The 22664-nt window shown below is 37.1% G+C and overlaps 1 protein-coding gene across 1 annotated transcript; it reads left to right on the top strand.

Annotated features, from left to right (window-relative positions):
* The first annotated feature begins 4382 nt into the window (after positions 1-4382).
* Positions 4383-5324, top strand: LOC138177042 (olfactory receptor 5B12-like). Its single transcript, XM_069108022.1, has one exon. It carries the CDS (start codon positions 4383-4385, stop codon positions 5322-5324), a length of 942 nt encoding a protein of 313 aa, XP_068964123.1.
* Positions 5325-22664: the final 17340 nt, after the last annotated feature.

Raw genomic sequence — 22664 nt, 5'->3', positions numbered from 1 at the left:
CATCATCACCACATTCATCACTATCATCATCACCTCCGCCACCACCACCACCACCACCATCATCATCATCATCATCATCATCATCTTGTCTCTGACTCTACAATCATCACTACATTTCCTCTCCAGGTACCTTTTGTGTATATTGTTTTCCCTTATTAGATTGTAAGATCCTTAAGGACAGGAACTATCTTTGTTTTTCTTCCTTAGCACTTAGCACAGTACCTTGTATATAGTTGACATTTAATAAATGTTTAGTAAATAAAATCAAAAGAAATGGATGGTGGTAGTCATCCAAAATGAAGGCTAGGAAGGACAAAATCTTCATTTGTTTCAACTGTTGAAATTGTTATTTTCTGTGTATTTTAAAATGCTCCACTGGGTCTCTTTTATTTCCTTTCTTTTTTCTTGAATCATTGTCATTAACTATTCATCCCCCAAATATCTGCATACCTCATCCCTCCCCAATCTGATATTTTTCTTCAAAGAGGCAAATGAATGGAAATTGAACTATTAAAGGCACTGGGCTTGGGCTGTAAGGGACTCATCTCATCCTCTTCCTATTTTCCTGTTGTCCATGTGGTAGCTCCTTCAGGTCTAAGCCTAGTGAGCTCATGGCCCTGCTTTCTTGTGTCTCCTGAGAGCAGCCATACTCTCTGTGCTCCATGGAGAAATCCTGACAGCAACATCTGAATACACCCATGACTTCCCTTAGTAATTGTGATTGAGTCCCCACAGACTTGGGTATGTCATTATGTGATTTTCAGAAGGTAGCTCTGTAGCTAAGTAGCTCTGGGTGTCCTCAGAGGAGCCTTTGTCACTTAAGAGTGCCAACATGCCAATTTGTGTAAAACCCTACTGCAAGTTTGTGAGCAAAAGCCACAGAAAGCCTTTGATATCTCACTTCAGACCAGTGTCCACTGGACAAACCTGATGCCTGGTAATTGTTATCCTTCATTTATTAGTAAGACCAGAAACAGTCCTCTCTTGCCTTAGTTCATATAGTGACCTTAGTGTCAGTAAGATCCAAGGAGCAGCAATGGCTGAGGACGGACCATGACGTGCAACTCTCTAAGCTTCCAACACCAGACACCAGGCACACTTTCTCCAAATCCTCTTCTCTAATCTTTGGATTAAGCTTCTAATTTAAGATTTATGTTAGGTGAAGGTACTCTGTTAGAGTTCCCTCTTAAAGTCTTATCACCATCCTAAAGGACACAGGTAGGCTCAGCTGTTAGAATACTGGTAGCAGGTGGTTCTTAGATCTAAAATATGAGTGCTACCTGAAAGAAAAATAGCATACTTATCTCAGTCTATGGGGAAGGAAGACTTCAGAACCCTAATTTTGAATATATATTTTCATAAGTTTGCATGTTTTTATGGTCAAACAGATGATAATGGTGGCTAGGATTTATTGGGAATTTCAAGGGTGGCAAAGTAGTGTTCATATTAAAATCTCTTTTCATCCTCACAGCAGCCCTGTGAGGTAGGTGCTATTATTACCTCCATTTTAGAGATGAGGAAACTGAGTGAGAGATGTCAAGTGACTTGTCCAAGGTCATTGAAATGACAGATGTCTTAGATCTTGAACTCACTTTATCCAGATTCCACATCCTTCACTGTATGGTCTTTCTCTCTTCTCGGCCTCCTAGATCTGAAGATTGAATGGGAAAGACCTTATGGAAGATCGAGTTTTATAGCTGAGGAAAGTGAGATTCTGAGATGGAGGGGGTCTTGTTTGAGGTGACAGGTAGGAAAGAGCATAACCAGAATTCCAAACCAGGCCTCCTGATCTTGAATTAAAGAATCTTGCCATGCCCCCAATTATCGGTATTGTTATAATTATCATTTGTTCCCCCATGTATTTCAAAGATTTCTATCAAAACTCTGAATTAAAAATCTCTTCCAGTTAATACAAGAGATGGCATTTTTGTTTCAGTTGTAAAATCCTCCTCTCAGATTTTTGTAATGATTTAGAGTTGTAATTGTCTAGCTCACACTATACTTTTTTGATTTATAAAAAAGCCATGTGACTTTCCTTCCTCAGCCTAAAGGTGATGTAATTGAGGCCAGGTTGGGGAGATGACTTGCTTGAAATTCCAGAGTAAGTTAGTGGTACTGGCAGGGCTAGAACTCAGCTCTCTAAACTCAGAGTGCTCTAGTCTTTCACCCAAACCAGGCTTCCTTAAGGAGGGAAGAATTTGAGACCAGAGTACCATGGTTCAATCCTGGGTCAGCCACAGAGAGTTTAAGAAGTCACTTATAAATGAACGGAGTGGAATAGATGACCTTTAAGGGTATTCCCAGCTTTAAATGAAAGCATCCATTAAGACTTTGTGTTGAAATTCTTCATCTTTATTATTTTTTGTCAAGTCTTCCTATACAATAATTTTTATGATTTTAATTTTGTTCATTCAGTTAATTCAATCCAAGAAGCATATATTTAGTCTGGACTCTTTACCAAGTATTGTTAATCTCTGAGAAAACCTCCTCTCCCCCAAACATACACAAAAGCACAAATATTTCCCACCCTCAATGACCTTACATTCTACAGGGAGAAAACAATGTTTACACAGACAAATCAATAGAAAATATACTCCAAGGAAAATATGCTATTTAAGTAGTATGTGTATGTGTATGTGTATTTGTCTGTATTCACATTTGTGTTTGTGACACTAATAACAAGAAGAACAGGTGAGGCTCTGAGTAGTATTGCAGTTGACAGTTGAGCTGCACATTTCAGGGAGCCAGAGATTCTGGGAGGATGTGTTGAAGAAACAGAGCTTCAGAGGCATGGAGGACGGAGTGTGCAAAGCTACATGGATGGGAGATGGGGGATAAAAGGATGGAGAAATGGTCGATCCATCTGCTTGACCTGGGACACACAAGTGGGAATACTGTGAAATCAGTCTCAAAAGATAGGATTGAGAGTTTGAGAAAGGTTTCAAATATGAAACAAAATTCATATTTTATCTTAGTAACAGTAGGGATTCACTGAAAGCCACTGAGCATCAGAGAGAAAAAGTATGTCTGTGCTTTAGGAATATCATATCATAATATTGTGGAAGATGCATTTTTATGATGATGACTTTTTAAAAATATAGCAGAACCTGGGCATTATTTTAGATAATATGGAATGAGAAATTGCATAAGATGAAAGAGTGAACTAAAACAATGATTGAGGGAGTAAGTTCTTGTAGGCTTCTGGGTGGATGCAGTATGGGACATGGAGTCAGAGAGACAAGTTCAAATTGGGTCTCACATATTTACTAGGTGACTCTTAATAAGTCTCTTTTCTTTGTCTGCTTCTGTTTTCTTCTCTGTAAAATGGACATAGCACTTATACCCCAGGTTTGTTGTAAGGATCAATTGATGTGATATTAATAAATCACTTTCCTATACAAATAATGCTATATAAATCCGATCTATTAATATGTTTAGAGGAGATAGATTGAGATGAGATGAAGAACACACACTCAGAGATTAACCTTGGTATTGAGAAGTTGCACGACTTCTCCTAAAACAGAGGCAAAGCAAGATGGAATGGGAATAATTCCAGAGGGGTTTGGAGTGTGCAGTCGAGAGAAGAGAGAATCCAAGAGTGATGACATTTATTTCTGTTGAAATAAATGGGGAAGAAAGTGGTTTAGGAAATTGGATATATAGTTAATTAGGGACAAATAACTGTATTCCTTTGGACAGGGCAGGCATAATGACTAGATAATGAGAAGTTTTTACAGAGAATCCATTCAGCAGCATTATGGGCCCTTGTGAGTCCCACATTTGTGGGACCATTAAAGTTATGTGGTGAGCACAATCTTGGTTTGGATTGCCCGGAGAAAGGACAAGGGAGCAAGGAACTCTTGGGCAGCTGATGAAGCAATCAATCATGGGATGAATCCTGTGAAGGGGAAAGATGAGTCTAAAATAGAGAAAATAAATTTGGAAAAATGGTAACAATATAGGAACTGGTATTTATGGTAAGTAGTATATCTAGACAGAGGATAATGAAGCAGAATATGCAATGGGAAAATAGAAGAATGAGTTCAAAGTGGAATTTCAGAGTTGTGCGTCATGGAGCTGTAGGGGTGATCACTTTAAGAATATGACCATATGTCTGATGCTGAGTAAAGATGGAGGTCATGGAAGTCGTGGAGATTGAACACCTGTTTAATAATGATCTTAATGTTGTGCTGAAAAAATCATAAGTGAAAGATCAGTATAATGTTAATTTATCAGGCATCAAATAATTTTTATGTAACAAATTTTATGGTTTCATTTTATATAAGATATTCTATAATTCTCCCAAAAGAATGATAAATACCATAATTTATCCTGTGTTTTCCTTGTTCCAGGTCAGTCCTCCAAATCCCTACAAGTCATTTATGGAGAATTGTTCAGAGGTGAAGGAGTTCATCCTTGTGGGATTAACAGATTCCCCTGAACTTCAGGTCCCCCTCTTCATAATATTCACTATCATTTACCTCATTGCTCTGGTAGGGAACCTGGGACTGGTATTCCTGATATTTTGGGACTCACGCCTCCACACACCCATGTACTTTTTCCTCAGTAACCTCTCTCTGACAGACTTGGGTTACTCTTCAGTCATTACTCCTAAAGTGATGTCTGGATTCTTCCCAGGAGACAAAACCATTTCCTATGGTGGATGTGCTGCACAAATGTACTTCTTTGTGTACTTTGCCACAGTTGAAAGTTATCTCCTGGCTGCCATGGCCTATGATCGCCAGGCTGCTGTGTGTAAGCCCCTTCATTACACCACAACCATGACATACAGTGTGTGTGCTCGTCTGGCCATTAGTTGCCATATCTGCGGTTTTCTTTTTGCCTCCATTCATACAGGAAACACCTTCAGCCTGCACTTTTGCAGTTCCAATGTGATTCATCATTTTTTCTGTGATATTCCACCTCTCTTGGTTCTCTCCTACTCAGTTTCATACATCAAAGAATTGGTTGTCTTCTTTGCTGTAGGATTCAATGTATTCTTTGCCCTTTTTTTCATTTTGAAATCCTACTTTTTAATTTTCATTGCCATTTTGAAGATGCACTCAGCTGAGGGCCGGCAGAAAGCCTTCTCTACCTGTGCTTCCCATCTCACAGCTGTGTCCATATTCTATGGAACAGTAATTTTCATGTACTTACAACCCAGCTCCAGGCATTCCATGGATACAGACAAAATGGCATCTGTGTTCTACACCATGGTCATTCCCATGTTGAATCCTCTTGTCTATAGCCTGAGGAATAAGGAAGTCAGTAGTGCATTTAGAAAAATCATAGAGAAGGCAAAGTCTTCATTAGGTATCTCCTAATCAAGAAGAAAAGTATTCCAGTATTTTTATTCCACACTATAATTTTCAATATAGTCTCATAGGCTGACATACCCTTTATTATCCGTGAATCATAGATGTTAAAATCTCTCCTTCATTTCTCAATCTTGAAAACAGCTCCCCTTATTGGCTTCCAGTATGTGATTCTATGATGTATAGTTTTTTAAAATAAAAATTTGGGAAATCTGGATGTTTTTACATTTCAACTGTCAGTTGAGCTTACTTTTGAATTTAAGTATCAATTCATCTTTTCAGATTGCTTCAACAAAAGTCCTACATCACAGAAAGTTATGATGTGTTTTACACATCAGCCCTTATAGCTCTGCCTTTCACTCTACATTTGGATGTGGACAAGCTATTGTTAAGTGACTTGGGTGGGGTAGAGGGTGATTTGTCATCATCAGCTAATTTCTGATCTTGAAATTTTGCTGAAAAGTCCATAAACAATTAACAAACTTTTGCACTTGGAGAGTGGTGCCAAATGGGGAGAGAGGTGGTGTATATAATTGCCGGTGTGGCAACTCCCTCTAATGATATGGATTGGCAAACTCTGCCTACCATATATTTTTAGAGAGTTGTATGAAAGAACTGAGAGTTTGAATTTATTACACTTGGTCCCACAGTCACAGATAGGACCTTTCATACTGACTGACACATAGTAAGAACTTGATAAATTTTTGCACTTACTGACTTCCTCAAGTGCAGGTCGTCCCTTTGCCCAGTATGTCATGAGATCTAAGCCTTTTATATAATGGAAATAAAGGTCTTAATTCACCTATATTTGCCTCAATATAAAAACTCTTAGGGTTTGAGTTTTTACTTTTTTTTTGGTTTCTTCAAATTTTTTTTAAATAAATAAATTCATATCACTTAGAATTCTAATCAAAGAAGAAAATATTTTTTGAATTGGAAAAGATTTCAGTGGTCTTATATTGTCTCATACTCAAAAGAAATCTTCATGCTTAACATTCCTAATAAGGCATCCAGCCTTTGTTTAAAGACTTACAAGGAGGAGAAAGCCACTGCCCATTGAAGGCATCCATTTGACTTTCATCTACCACTAACGGTTTAGAAGTTTTTTTTACCCTATTATCAAGTCTAAGTTTGCCTCTTCATAAATTCTACCCATTGGATTCTATCCACTCTATTCATCAGATATATCTCTTCTTATGGCACAGTAACATTCAATTCATTCAAGTAACATCATTCTTTTAGCCATTTCCTAGTTGATGAATACCTACTTTGTGTCCAATTCTTTGCTATTTTTTTTAAAGTGCTGCAATCAATATTTTGGTGTATATAGGATCTTATCAATGACTTCCTTGGGGGTATAAAGTTAGGAAGAGAGTCTTTGGTTCAAAGGGATTTTAGTCACTCTATATGCATAATTCTAAATCGCCTTCCAAATTATTGTACTGGCTTATACTTCCACCAAGAATGAATTAATATGCTTAGTATCCCACAGTCCCTCCAACATTAGCTACTGATATTTTTTAGTTATCTTTGCCAATTTTTATGGTGTGAAGTGAAGCCTATAGCTTGTTTTGATTTACCTTTTGCTTATTTTGTGGAGTGACTATTATATATCTATATACAAGTATACTTACATACATGTATATGTGTTTGTATACTTTATATGTATATGGGCATATATGTACACACACACACACACACACACACACACACACACATATATATATATATAAACACATTTTTTTTTTTATCCAAAGAGAGATATATAATCCTGGACACCAATTTCTTTTTTTTCTCTCTTTTTTTTATTTTTTAGTTTTCATCATTCATTTCCACAAGATTTTGTGTTACACATTTTCTCCCCAATTTTCCCTAACCACCACCCCAAAACAGCGTTCCCACTGAATATACCGACCTCCAATATGCTCTCTCCCATATCTTCTGCCATTCTCCCTTCAACTTTCCAGTAGGGCATGGTGGATCTCTGTGCCCCAGTGCCTGTATATCTCATTTCCCAGTTGCATATAAAATATTATTAATAATATGTATATATATATATTTAAACATTTAATTTTAAAACTTTGGATTCCAGATTTTTTCCTTCCTCCCTTGTCACCCACCTTCACTGGGAAGATAAGCAATTCAATATAGGTTGTATATGTGTACCTATGCAAAACTTTTCCATAGTGGATATATTGTGGAAGACTGACTATATTTCCCTCTATCCTATCCCATGCCCCACTTGTTCTATTCTGTACTTTGATCCTTTCCATTTTCAAAAGTGGGTGCTTCTAACTTCTCCCTCCTCCCCAGCCTTCCCTCCCTTCCATATCCCTGCTCTCTTCCCCTTCCCCTCTATTCTCCTGAAGGGTCAGATACCCTATTTAGTGTGTATGTCATTCCCTCCCTAAGCCAAATTCAATGGCAATAAGGTTGACTCATTCCTTTTTACCTTCCTGTTCTTTCCCTCCATTGTAACAAATTTCCCTTGCCTCTTCTATATGAGATAATTTACTCCATTCTGTCTCTCCCCATTTCCTCTCATTATATTCCTCTCTCACCTCTTAATTTCACCTTTTAAGTATCATCCCTTGCTATTCAATTGGTCCTGTGCCCTCTGTCTATGTATGCCTGTAGACATATATACACACACTCACATATGTATTCATAAGCCCATATACCCTCCTATATAGACATATATATGTATGTACACACACACACACATACACACACATACATTTCTATTCCCTTCAACTCTTCTCATGCTGAGAAAAGTTTCATAAGTTTCAATTATCCTTTTTTCCATGTAGGAATGTAAGTAGTTCAACTTTGATAAGTTCCTTATGATTTCTTTTCCCTGTTTACCTTCTCAAGCTTCTCTTGTTTCTTGTATCTGAATGTCAGATTTTGTGTTCAACTCTGGTTTTTTCATCAAGAATGCTTGAAAGTCCTCTATTCCTCTGAATGACCGTATTTTCCCCTGGAACATGATACTCAGTTTTGCTGGGTGGGTTATTCTTGGTTTTAATCCCAGCTCCTTTGACCACCAGAATATCATATTCCAAGCCATAGAAGTTGCCAGGTCCTGAGTTATCCTGATTGTGTTTCCACAATATTAAAATTGTTTCTTCCTGGCTGCTTGTAATATTTTCTCCTTGATCTGCAAACTCCAGAACCTCGCTATAATATTCCAAGAAGTCTTCTTTTTGGATCTTTTTCAGGAGGTAATGGATGTATTCTTTTAACATTTATTTTGCCCTCTGGTTCTAAAACATCAGGGCAATTTTTCTTGAGAGTTTCTTGGAAGGTGATTTCTAGGTTCTCTTTTTGATCATGACTTTCCGGTAGTCCAATAATTTTTAAATTATCTCTCTTGGATCTATTTTCCAGGTCAATGGTGTTCTCAATGAGATATTTCACATTGTCTTCTATTTTTTCATTTGTTTGAATCTGTTTAATAGTATCTTGATTTCTCATAAAGTCACTAGCTTCCATTTGCTCCATTCTAATTCTGAAGGAATGATTCTCCTCCGTGAGCTTTTGAAATTATTTTCCATCTGGCAAATTCAGCTTTTTAAATGCATTCTTCTCCTCATTGGCTTTTTTAGCCTCCTTTTCCATTTGAGTTAGTCTGTTTTTATGGTGTTATTTTCTTCAGTCAGGTTGTTGACTCTAGTTTCATAATTTTCTGGCATCATTCTCACTTGTCTTCCCAATTTTTTCTCCACTTCTCTTATTTGGTTTACAAAATCCTTGTTAAGCTCTTCTATGGCCTGTAACCAGTTCATATTTTTCTTGGAAGTTTTTGGTGCAGGAGTTCTGACTTTGTTGTCTTCCTCCTGTTCCATGCTTTGATCCTTTTTGTCCCCAAAATAGGAGTGTAATATCTAATTGTTGTGCTTGCTTTGTTTGTTCATATTACCACTCAATTCCTTGACTTTTGAGCTTTTTTCCACAATATAACTCTGCTACCAGAGAGGGGAGCTTTGTCCCAGACCCCTGGGGTTTTCTCAGCTGCTGCAGCTATTAGTTGGCTGACCTCTCTTAAGCCTCCACACACTCTGGCAAACTGGTCATGCACCCCAGGACCTCCCCCCTAGACAGTGATCCAGATCCAAGCAGGTTAAAGCAAAAGCAGTTACCTCTCAGACTGGTTGCTTTGTCCCCCAGCAATCTGCAGACCAGGAACTCTGAAGCAGTCATGTGGCAGTGCCTGCATGGCCACCATTCCTCAGCCACTTCTCCCTCCAGGGGGCAAAGATCAGACCACACTCTTGGACTCCCAGTTCCCAGAGTCCACACTGTACTGACCTCTCCCTTTGTCCTTAGGTTGGGTTGATAATTCTGGAAACCACCACAGCTGCTGGTGATCTGAAGTGAGTCCCTCCAGCTGGTGGCTAGTTGTGGCCTCCCTGAGGCTAAAACCTGGTACTCACTCAGAGCTGGGCTTGGCTTCCAGAGTACTGTGCTGGCCCCTTCCTGCCAGCCTGCCAGGCTGTCTTCAGAGGGAAGCTTGCTTCTCTGTCATTTTGTGGGTTCTGTACCTCCACAGTTTTTTTAGAGTCATTTTTTACATGAATTGGAGGAGGTAGAAGTGGGAGCTGTGTGGAAGTCCTGTTTCTACTATGCCATCTTGGCTCCACCCCCCTGATTCTTGGTTTTAATCCTAGCTCCTCTGACCTCCAGAATATCATATTCCAATCTCTTCAGTTCTTTAATGTAGTACCTCCTAGGTCTTGTTTTCTCCTGATTGTATTTGAAATATTTTCTCCTTGACCTTGGAAATCTGGAATTTGGTTACAATATTTCCAAGAGTTTTCCTTTTGGGATCTCTTTTAAGAGGTGATAGGTGGATTCTTTCTTTTTATATTTTTCCCTCTGATTCTATAATATCTAGGCAGTTTTCCTTGATAATGTCTTGAAAGATGATGCCTAGGCTCTTTTTTTTATCATGAATTTCAGGTAGTCCAATAATTTTTAAGTTATCTCTCCTGGATCTATGTTACAGGTAAATGGTTTTCTTTTGGTTTTGTTTTATAATTTCTTGATTTCTCATGAAGTTATTAACTTCCATTTGCCCCATTCTAATTTTTAAGGAATTGTTTCCTTCAGTGAGCTTTTGGACTCACTTTTCCATTTGGCAAATTCTACTTTTTAAGACATTGTTCTGCTCATTGACTTTTTGGACCTCTTTTGCCATTTGAGTTGGTCTCTTTTTTAAGGTATTATTTTTCTTCAGTATTTTTTGGGGTCTCCCTTAGCAAGGTGTTGATTCATTTTTCATGATTTTCTTGCATCACTGTCATTTCTGTTCCCAATTTTTCCTCTACTTCTCTTGCTAGATTTTCAAAATGCTTTTTGAGATCTTCCATAACCTGTGACCTATTCGTATTTTTCTTGGAGGCTTTTGATGTAGAAGCTTTCACTTTGTTGTCTTCTGGTTTTATGCTTTGATCTTCTTTGTCACCAAAGTAAGATTCTGTAGTCTGACTTTTTTTTACACAGTTTACTCATCTTCCCAGCAAAATACTTGACTTTCTAATTCTCTGTCAAGGCAGGACTCTGCTTCTAGTGGGGGGTGGGTGGGTATGCTATCATGTCCAAGACTTCAAGGGTTTTGTATAAGCCACTGGATCCCCCACCTTCTGTGGGGCCAGTGCTCCAGAAGAAGCCACTGCTGCTGCCACCACCACTGCCACTGCTACCTCCACTGACCTGGGGATGGGGCCAGACCACATGTTCCTCTTTCACCCAGGTCCCACAGAGGTCTCTCACCGACCTTCCACACTGTTCTCAGAGTTTGTGGATTGACAAGTTTGGAAAGTGCCACAGCTTCCAGAAATCCAGTCCCCTTGAGGCCTGCTCAGGCCCTGTCTGTGCCTGGCACAGCCCACACTGGATAGTGCTCTGCTCCTAGTTTGGTGTGATATACCCTTACTGTTGGTCTTCCAAGTTTTTGGGGGCTGGAAATGTGTTTCACTCTGTCATTTTGTGGGTTCTGCAAATCTAGAATTTGTTTAGAGTCATTTTTACAGGTATTTGGATGGGGTTTGTGGGTTAGCTCAAGCAAGTCCCTGCTTTTACTCCACCATCATAGCCTGTCCCATCAATAGTAATTTTTTCGAATGACTATAGATAGCTTTAATTTCTTCATCTGGAAATTGCCTGTTTATATCCTTTGACCATTTATGAATTGGGTAATGAATTGTATTCTTATACATTTGATTCAGTTCTCTCTGTATTTTAGAAATGAGACCTTTATCAGTAATATTGGCTGTAAAAATTGTTTCACAGCTTTCTATTTCCCTTCTAATCTTGGATGCATTTGGTTTTGTTTGTGCAAAATCTTTCTAATTTAATGTCATTAAAATTATCTGCTTTGCATTTAATAATGTTCTCTATCTTTTGTTTGGTCATGAATTCTTCCCTTCTCCGTAGAACTGACAGGTGGGGCAGCTAGTTGGCGCAGTGAGTAAGAGCGCCGGCCCAGAGTCAGGAAGACTCGATATTGATTCTGGCCTCAGATACTTAATACCCACACAAAACAACTGGCTATGTAACCTTGGGCAAGTTACTTAACCTCAATTGCTTTAAAAAAAAAAGAACTGACAGGTAAACTCTTCCTTGCTCTCCCAATTTCTTATGATTTCATCCTTAATGTCTAAATCATGTACCTAGTTTGACCTTATTTTGATATAGGCTGTGAGATGTTAACCTACACTGAGTTTTTTTGCCATACTGTTTTCCAGTTTTCCCAGCATTTTTGTCAAATAGTGAATTCTCATGCTAGAAGCTGGAGTCTTTGTGTTTGTCAAACAGTAGATTACTATAGTCATTTACTACACTGTTTTGTATACCTAAACTAATCCACTGATCCACCACTCTATTTCTTAGACAGTATCAAACAGTTTTGATTATCACTTCCCTACAATATACTTTTATATCTAGTACAACTATATCACCTTACTTTGCAGGGTTTTTTTTCATGAATTTCCTTAATATTCTTGACTTTTTATTCTTTCAGACAAATGTTATTATTTTTTCTAGATCTATAAAATAATTTTTGGTAGTTTGATTCTTATGGCACTGAATAAGTAAATTATTTTGGGTACAATCTAACTATCTCGCATGGTTTTGTTGGTGATAACTAAAAATTCTGATGATTTTTGTGGTTTTATTTTTTATCCTGCTACTTTATTAAAATTTCTAAATAGTTCAACAAACTTTTTAGTTCTATCTTTAGTATTTTCCAAATATATCATCATATTGACTGCAAAAATGTGTTTTCTAAACTAATTTTCTACTTTCAATCCTTCAATTTCTTTTTCTTCTATTATTGCTATTGCTGGCATTTTGAAAACAATATTGAATAATTTTTTTTATTAAAGCAATCGGGGTTAAGTAACTTGCTCAAGGTTACATGGCCAGTTATTTCTGGGTGTGGTGCTAAGTATCTGAGCCTGGATTTGATCCCCAGGTCATCCTGACACTGGAGCCGGTGCTCTTACTCGCTGTGCTACCTGGCCGCCCCAATATTGAATAATTTTGATGACACATAGTGTTGTTCCTCTTTATCTTTCTTAAGTCAATTTTAGCTTTAACTTTGAGATCATGATTGCTTTGCCTGTGTTTTTTTTTTTTTACATCGGCTATAGCATAATAAATTCTACTCTATTCTTTTATTTTAACTCTCCATGTGCCTCTTATTTTCTCTTTTATTTTTCCTGGGTAAAATATTGTTGAATTCACATATTTAAGTCATTCCTCTACTTCCAATTTATGGGTTAATTCATCCCATTCACTTTCATTGTTATAAGTAGTAGTCTATTTCCGTTCAGCCTATTTTCCTCATTATCTTTCTCTCCCTACTTATTCTATCCCTCCTCACAGGTTTAATTTATTTTTGACTATTACCTTGCTCTCCTATTTGTTAACCTACCCACCCATCTAAAAGTCCCTCCCTTATCCTCTCCTTCACCCTTCTATTTCTTGATCTACACATCCTCCCTTATCCTATTGAATGAAGCCTGTGATTGAGTAGTAGCTCCTTTCTTTTGCACTCCTCTCCTCTGCTTGGCTCAGCTCTCCTGTCCTTCCAGGGGTGCTCTGGCCAGGAGAAGGTACTTTTCCATGACTAAAAACTGCCTTTTTTCCTTTAAGATTACTGGCAAGATTTCTTTCTCAAAAACCAAGATTTAAACCCAATTAATTCTTGAGTTCATAGATTGGACAGTAGGTCCCTGCCCTCTTAGCACAGAGTGAATCTAAATACTAAATAGTAACTGTTTTTCTTTTGACCAGGAACCCTGAGGTTCTTCCACTCCAAGTTTGATTTTTTTTTATTAAAGGGGTCATCCCTTGAGTAACCACTTGCCTATTCACTGAATGGGCATTATCTAACTGAAAGTAAGCATGTGAAAAGATTTTAGCCTAAAAAAGCCAGTATGCATTGCATACCATTGCATCCTGACTAATTTCTGGTCTTCCTGATGAATATCTGTCTGCTGGACCCTGATAGCTCTAGAGAAGAAAGTGAGACTCATGACCTTGCACAGCCCTCTGTCAAGCAAATCAAAGTCAACAGGAAGTCGTGTCATATCCATAATGTCATGTTCCTCTTTGATAATGAAAGATAAACGCAGCAAGAATGACCATTTTTTATTTTTTATAGATTTAGAAGGCTTAATATACTACTTTAGATGTATAAGTTGTTCCCTCTTTAACCCATTTCTGATGAGAGTAAGCATCTAGCACTACCAGCACTCTACTTCCATTTATTTCTTCTGTATCAGCTCTTCCTTTCATACATCTTTTATACAAGAGAATTGCTCCTTTTGACTTCTCACTACCCAGTTTTGTTTTTTAGAATCATCCCTTCATACTCAGTTCAGCCTCAGGCTTTTTTTCAAAATACTAAACTAATGACAGTCTTAAGACCACTGATATCATTTGAACATATAAGAAGAAAAGAGTTTTTGGGGGTGGCTAGGTGGTACAGTTAATAGAGCACCAGCCCTGGAGTCAGGAGGACATGAGTTCAAATTCGGCCTCAGATACCTAACACAAAAAACTAGGCATGTGACCTTGGACAAGTCACTTAACCTCAATTGCCCTACCTTCCCCCATCCAAAAAAAAGTCAAGTAATTGAGTGGTAAGATGTACAGAGGAAGTACAATCAGACTATAGAATACTTTTTTGGGGACAAAGAGGATCAAACCATGGAACCAGAAGAAGACAACAAAGACAAAACTCCTGCATCAAAAGCTTCCAAGAAAAATATGAACTGATTGCAGGCCATAGAGGAGCTCAAGAAGCTTTTTTAAAATCAAGTAAGAGAAGCAGAAAAAAAATTGGGAAGGGAAATGGGAGTGATGCAAGAAAATCATGACAAGAGAGTCAACAACCTGCTAAAGAAGACCCAAAAAGAAAATAACATCTTAAAAAATAGACTAACTCAAATGGCAAAAGAGGCCCCAAAAAGCCAGTGAGGAGAAGAATGCTTTAAAAAGTCAAATTGCCCAGATAAAAGGAATTTCAAAAACTCAATAAAGAGAATAATTCCTTCAAAATTAGATTGGGGCAAATGTAAGCTAATGACTTCACCGTGAGAAATCAAGATACAATAAATCATATGCAAACAAGTGGAAAAATAGAAGGCAATGTGAAATATTTCATTGGAAAAACCACTGACCTGGAAAATAGATCCAGGAGAGATAATTTAAAAATTATTGGACTACCTGAAAGCCATGACCAAAAAAAAGGAGCCTAGAAATCATCCTTTAAGATGATTATCAAGGAAAACTGCATTGATATTCTAGAAACAGAGGACAAAATAGAAATTGTAAGAATTCACCAATTGCTTTTTGAAAAAGATCCCAAAAAGAAAACTCCTAGGAATATTGTAGGCAAATTCCAGAGTTTCCAGGTCAAGGAGAAAATATTACAAGCAGTCAAGAAGAAACAATTTGAGTATTGTGGAAACACAATCAGGATAACACAAGATCTAGCAGCTTCTACATTAAAGGATCAAAGGGCTTAGAATATGATATTCCAGAGGTCAAAGGAGCTAGGATAAAAACCAAGAATCACCTACCCAGAAAAATTGAGTATAAGTTTTCAGGAAAAAAAATATTGTCACTCAATGAAATAGAGGACTTTCAAGCATTCTTAATGAAAAAAAAAACAGAGCTGAACAGAAAATTTGACTTGGTTGAACAAATAATCAGTATACAAAAGAATAACATTTGGGGGAATGGCAAGACTCTTCAATTTGGGTGAGAAGACTTGGCTTTGAATTCCAGTTCTGCTCTTTATTATATGTGTCACTTCAGCCTACTCTCCTTCCATTACAGTGTAAGTTTCCTCAGCTATAAAAATGTATGATTCATAAGGTCTTTACCCATCTTAAGATCTAGGAGTCAGAGAAGTGGGAAAGAGGAGACAGTGAAGGATATGGAATCTAGAGGAAGTGAATTCAAACTCTATATAAGAAACTTATCACCTGTGTGACTCTGGACAAGTCACTTAAGATCTCTTAGATTCATTTCCTCATCTCTAAATCTACATCACATTGTGAGGATTCCTATGCTGTGTAAACCTTGAAGTTCCCAAAAAATGCTGGCTACTTTTATCATCAATTCAAATATAATAATATGAGACATTATAGAAATGGCAGTTCCAAACCTGTGATTCTGAAACCTCTTCCTCCTCATACCTTGAAGACAAGCATACTATTTTTCATTCATGTGGCCCTCATATTGTAGAACTGAGTAGAGCTTATCAGTAGTATTCTACTAGCTGAAACCTACGTAGGTCCTTGAGAATGGTGATGAGACTCCAAAAGGGAGGTCTTATTGAGTACCTTCACCTAAGGTTGTCTTCCATTATATGCTTAATACAAAGAGGCTTTGTAGAACTGTGCCTGGTATCTGGTGCTAAAAGCCATGTCCCAGTCTGTCATCCTCACCCATTGTTACTCCTTGGATATTGCTGGCAATAAGTTCCATAGATGGACTAAAGCAATGTTTCTGATCTTATTAATAAATGAAGGATGACAACCACCAAATATCAGGCTTGTGCAATGGACATTGGTCCAAAGTGACACGTCAAAGACTTTCTGTGGCTTTTGCTCACAAACTTGCAGTAGAGTTTTACAAGAATGGATATGCTGATGCTCTTAAGGGACAAAGGATCCACTGAAGACACCAGAGCTACTTAGTGTACCCTCTGAAAAGAACATAATGGCATACCCTGGTCTGTGGGGACCCAATCCCAGTTACTAAGGAAAATCATGGGTGTATTCATATTTTGTTGTCAGGACTTCTCCATGGTATACAGAGAACATGGATGTTCCCAGGAGACACTTGCTATTAGTGCCATGAACTCACTAGGCATCAACCTGATGGAACCCCCAAATGGACAACAGGAAAATAGGCAGGGGATGAGACAAGTCCCTTAAAGTCCAAACCCAGTGGCTTTAACAGTTCAATTTCCATTCATTTGCCTCTTTGAAGAAAAATGGCTGATGGGGGTAGGATGGGGGATGCCTTGCCATAGATTTAGGAGTTGAATAGGTAATGAAAATGATGCAGGAAATAAGAAAAGAAATGAGAGAAACAGTGAATCCTTTTAAAAATACACAGAAAATAACAGAAAGAATTTCAAAAGGTGACATCAACAAATAGCAAATTTTTACTCTCAACTAATAAATATTTTAAAATTGTACTAATAAAAATCAGTAGCTTCATGGGTGATTTTCCTTTATTACTTGTGCATTGAAATAATCATATCTATTGTTGCTTATTCATTTCCTAATAAAAAGTGTAAATTCAAAATGAGGAAACATCTGCCTGCATATGTTTCAAGTAGCCTTCAGCCTTCAGTATTTTTCCAGCCATTTATGACTTTACATGAACCCATTTGGAGTTTTCTTGGCAAAAATACTGGAGTGATTTGCTATTTCCTTCTCTAGTTGATTTTCCACATGAGGAAAATTATTCAAACAGAGTTAAGTGACTTGCCTGGGGTCAAAGAGCCAGTGAGCATCAGAGATCAGATTTGAACTCAGGTCTTTCCAACTTCACTCCCAGTCCTCTAGCCACCAATGCACCTAGCTGTCATGTTTCAAGTAGACAGTCCCCCAATATGCTAATTATGTGCTAGGTGGAAGATGGTGACATACCACGGCTTCTTCTCTCCAGTCCACTGCATTTCTTTAGTAGTTTCCCTAATCCAACCAGCCAAGCCTGAGAGACAGCAATGGCCTCTGTTGGAAATACCTCCAAGTTCTTTAATCATTCCTTGACAGGTCAGTCAATTCTAAGATCAATGAATCCTAAGATTCATTCATCAGCTCAAGATGGAATTTGGACAGTTGATTCAAATTTTCTTCATTTAACCCTTTCTTACAATCCCTCTGGCTTCTATAATTTTCCATAAAAGCTATGTTAAAATATTCAATTTCAGAATTACATATTCTCAGATGTAGAAGGGTCCTCAAAGTACATTGGATCTGGTCCATAATACAATGACAATTATTTTTGCAATGTGGTGGAGATAATGGAGATAGAATCAGTTGTTAGCTGTTAGTTTAAGCATAGCATGATAAGAAGACTTTATCTAAATAAAGCAAAAAAAGGTTGAGAAGAACATTAATAATGTTTCCTGTAGCATTAAAGGATTATTCTGCCCAAGGCACTTAATATAAAGGGTAAGTTACTTGCACAAAGTCATATAAAGAGCAAGTAAAATAGGCACATGGGTAATTTCCAGGACTCCACATACCTCCCCTTTCTGCTATGACAACTGACCTATAGTTTCCTCAAAAAGATGAATTAAAAGTTTCTGAATTTCAGAATGTCTCATGCCATGAGCATGAGACATGTTATGTCAAAAGGTTCAAATTCCTCAAATTTCTATAAACTATAGATCAACATTGGAAATTAAGATTCAGTCATTGGAATGTTTGAAGGGTATGATGGTTCAAAGGTCAGGAAGAAAAAGGAAAATCCAGCTCCCCCATTCTATGGACACTAAACAGGCAATAGGCCTTGAAAAATTTGTGCACTAGGAAAATAGCAATGCAGAGAAAATAATATCTTAGTTGTGCTCCTTAATTAAAAGGATAAGACTAATGATGACTTTCCCCCCCCCCCCCCGAAATTTTAATGAAAGCAATACTGCCATCTTTATACCTCAGGCTACTGATGAGAAGGATCAATAATGGGTTGATCATAATGTGGAACACTGACACCACTTTCTCTGCAGTGATATGATCTGACTAGAACAGAGCTATAAATACAGGAGGATTCCTGTCCCACAGAATGTGGACATTGCTGTGAGGTGGCAAACATAGATAAAGTATTGCTGGTAGCTTTCAGTGCGATAGAATCTCATGATAAATTTGAAGATCTGTAAGAAGACTAGTATGATGACAAAATGAGGTGGAGGGGGGAGATAATGAATTATACCATATACAAAACTGGTTCAGTGAGTTATGTCTCAGAGTAGCTTCAAGAGCAGGAAAATCACAGAAAAAGTGATCCACTACATTGGAACTACAGAAGTCAAAAGTGAACAAGTCTCTGTAAATGGAGGAATTCAGAAGGCCACAAATATAGGAGCCAATAGTCTAACTAGCATTTGTCACAGTTGTCATGGAAGTGCTGTAATGGAGGGTCTTACATAAAGCAACATTTAAATTATTGGCCAAGAGAAAATTTTAGGTACCAAAAAAAGTCCACAGGGAAAAAAATAAACAACTATGCTATGAATCTATTGTAGAAGATTAGCATGAAAAACCCAACCATCATTCATACAATAATGGTTGAAGAGTACCTAAAATTCATGAAGGACATTAAGGTTCAAAAAATACATAGTTGTTCGGTGGTGCAGGTCCTTGGATATAAAGACTGGCGCTTCAACTGAGGTGAATTCAAAAAGCATTAGCTAACCAGGACAAGCTTTGGTGTTTGGGCTCTTTCTGAACCTAATGATGTTGGGAAAAGAGCAGGAGATGCTGAGGTTCTCTGGGTGGGAATGGTCCTTGAACCTTTCTCCTCTCACCATGAACCTGCATCAAGCTAAGAATGCAAGGCTTTGCTCTGTTCTCCTCATTTCTTTCTTCATAGTAAAGGACTTCAACATACAAATTGATGCTTCTCCAACTACCCTAAATCTCACACTTCTCAACTTACTCATCTCCCATGACCTATTCCTGCACTTCATTTTCATTCAAAAATAGATATTGGCACCGCCCACAAATGTCCTATGTCCACGTTCATGGCCTTGTGTAATTACCACCTGTTGTTCCACTTGTCTTTCTTTATAGCAATTTCAAAATTTGTTCTTTATCCATGTCATGAGAAACAGTTCCTTAATGCCTTAGTTTTCTCCTAGGGCATCAGCCCATGTGCAGAAGCCTAGGGTATCCACCATGAATAATCTTACCTTTTCCCCATCATGAACCCCTGGAGAATTGGTTTAACTCTAAACTATCCTCCTCTCTGGAGTCCTTGATCACTTATACCTAAGGTGGTGTTCTGCCTAACATACATTTTGGATCACCACTTCCTACAATAAGTGGATTTGATGTTTTTGAGTCATTTTCCAGTTGTGTCTGACTCTTCATCACCCTTTTGGGGGGTTTCTTGGCAAACTGGAATAGTTTGCCATTTCCTCTGCCAGTTCATTTTACAGATGTGCAAACTGAGGCAAAGTTAAATGCCTTTTATATATATATATAAGTTATTAAAATATTAATTTTATTCATATTAATCAATATTAATATAAAATTATTTTTATTATATTATATAAATTATTATATAAAAAGGTTAAAAGGGTCCCCCAGCTACTGTGTGAATTCATATTTGAACTGAAGTCTTTTTCACTCCAGGACCAGATCTCTATCAGCTGTGATGCCTAGCTGCCTGTTAAGTGGATATGTGGCCTTAATACTAAAAAATCAGTCATTAAAACAAAAATTAGAAGACAAGCACATCATAGAGCCCCCAAAGCTATGTGTTGGAGATGTATTCTTAAACAAATAATAGAAAGGAGGTAATTACATAAGATAATGTAAATGCTTTTGATTACATGAAGCTGAAAAGCTTTTGCACAGACAAAATTACTGCACCTCCGATAAGAAGACAACCAGTTGAATGTGGGAAAAATTTTTGTACAAGATACTGGTATTCAAGATGAATTATTTATATTTCTCCACGAGTGTAATATACATATCATACGTCAAATGAGTGTGTGTGTGTGTGTGTGTGTGTGTGTGTGTGTGTAAGATGGCCATTCCACAAAACAAGAAAAATGTAAATGAAAATTACCCTGAAGCTTCACTTCCAATAAAAATGGGAAAGATAGTCAACACAATTCCAAAACTCAATGTTGCAGGGGCACATTGGATTGATAGGCACATTAATAAATTGTTGGTAAAGCTAAGTAATTTTGGAATGTGATTTGAAATTAGGCAAATAATGTGATTAAAATTCACATACCCTTGGGGCGGCCAGGTGGCTCAGTGAGTAAGAGCACCGGCTCCAGTGTCAGATGACCTGGATCAAATCTGGGCTTAGATACTCAGCACCACACTCAGAAATAACTGGCCGTGTAACCTTGAGCAAGTTACTTAACCCTGACTGCTTTAAAAAAAAATTCACATACCCTTTGAGTCAAAGGAAGTCATTGATAAGAAGAAAATTGGAATCTACTCCAAAATATTTACAACAGTCTTTAGAAAATAACAAAGAATTGGAAGCAAAACAGATATCCTTCAACTGGGAATGGCTAAAAGAATTGTGGTATCTGAATGCAATGGAATATTACTATACTATGAAAAATGGTGTATCTGATAACTTCAGAGTGGAGAATACATGGAAAAAAATTATGAAGAGGTAGACTTAAGCTGGACATTACGACAGGGAAGATTTCCAAGTCATTAAAACTGGACAAAATGAAATGAGTATCCTCAAGAGTCAAAGGTTTTCCCTTCTTTCAACATAGGTTTGATACATGGTTGGAAATGTTAAAAGTGGAGATTTTTTTTTGGTTTATGAGTTCACTTATAAGACTAAATTCTTTTTTACCTTGATTCTAATTCTAAATTATATGAATTCAGTTATTTTAAAAAACTTAGAAGAAAAAATAACAAAAAGAAAAATTCCAAATGCTAGGAATATTTATAATGAAGTCAAAGTGAATAAAACCTTTATTTCCATTTAAAAAATGTTTAGTTTCATTCCATAATGGGAGAGGGCTGGAGTGTATTCAAGGCAGTTAATCAGTGAATAAAAATTTATTAGGTTTTTACTATGTGTCAGTCACTATGAAAGATCTTGTCCGTGGCTGCTTTAGTGACCATGAGTAATTAAATTTTCAGTTCTCCCATACAACTCTCTAAGAATATACATTAGGCCAAGTTGATCAATTTACATCAGTAGAGGGAGCTGCCACTGGAGGTCTAACCACCACCTCTCTTCATTTGGCACTGTCCTTCAACTGCAAAAGCTTAGGAAGAATAATAGGTGACTTTCTACTGGACATTCATTTTTAGTATTTTCTTCATTTTGAACTTAAATACAAAAAAATTAGTATTTCCATATATACTGCAGAATATAAAGAAAAGACTCAATATAAAGCCATGCATCTTCATTTCAGACAGAAAAATACCATAAAAAATAGAACACATTGTTTTCAGTGCTACCCTATTTTTCTGTGCTTCCTTCAAAGTTTTCATTTATTCTCTGCCATATAATTTTTATTATATTAAAAATATTTATCTATATTACATTCCATTTATATTTTCTCTTCCTCCCCACCCAATCCTAGAGAAGGATGTAATTAAATACAAATATATGTGTGTGTATGTCTGTGTATGTATATAAAGATAGACTATACATGTGTGTAAAATCATACTATATATCTATTTATCAGTTCTTTCTCTGAAGGTGGATAGCATCTTCCTTCACAAATTCTTTGTAAGTGGTTTGAGTATTTATGTTACTCAGCATAAATTAGTAATTCAAAGTTATTTTTAGGGCAATACTTCTGTTACTATGTGCAATGTTCTTGCTACTACTCATTTCATTATTTCATGTAAGTCTTTCCATGTTTTCTTTTTTCTAAAATCAACTAGCTCACCATTTATTACAGAACAATCATATAGCACAACTTGTTTAGTCATTCCTCAAGTTAAGGGCACTTATAATTTTAGTCGATTTCATAAGTGTAAGATAATATCTCAAAGTTGTTTCAATTTGCATTTCTTTAATCAGCAATGCTTTAGAGCATTCTTTCATATGACTACATATATATATATAATTTTATTTATTTATTGAAAGAAT

The sequence above is a fragment of the Petaurus breviceps genome, unplaced genomic scaffold (genome assembly GCF_028583685.1).
Source record: "Petaurus breviceps papuanus isolate PSGF00001 unplaced genomic scaffold, PetGlider_PUasm1.0 90330, whole genome shotgun sequence".
Taxonomy (NCBI): domain Eukaryota; kingdom Metazoa; phylum Chordata; class Mammalia; order Diprotodontia; family Petauridae; genus Petaurus; species Petaurus breviceps.
Note: the sequence above shows the minus strand (reverse complement) of the source record. Positions and strands in the feature narration are given on the sequence as shown.

Excerpts from the sequence above, each read along its gene's own strand:
- LOC138177042 (XM_069108022.1), top strand. The coding sequence starts at position 4,383 with ATGGAGAATTGTTCAGAGGTGAAGGAGTTCATCCTTGTGGGATTAACA.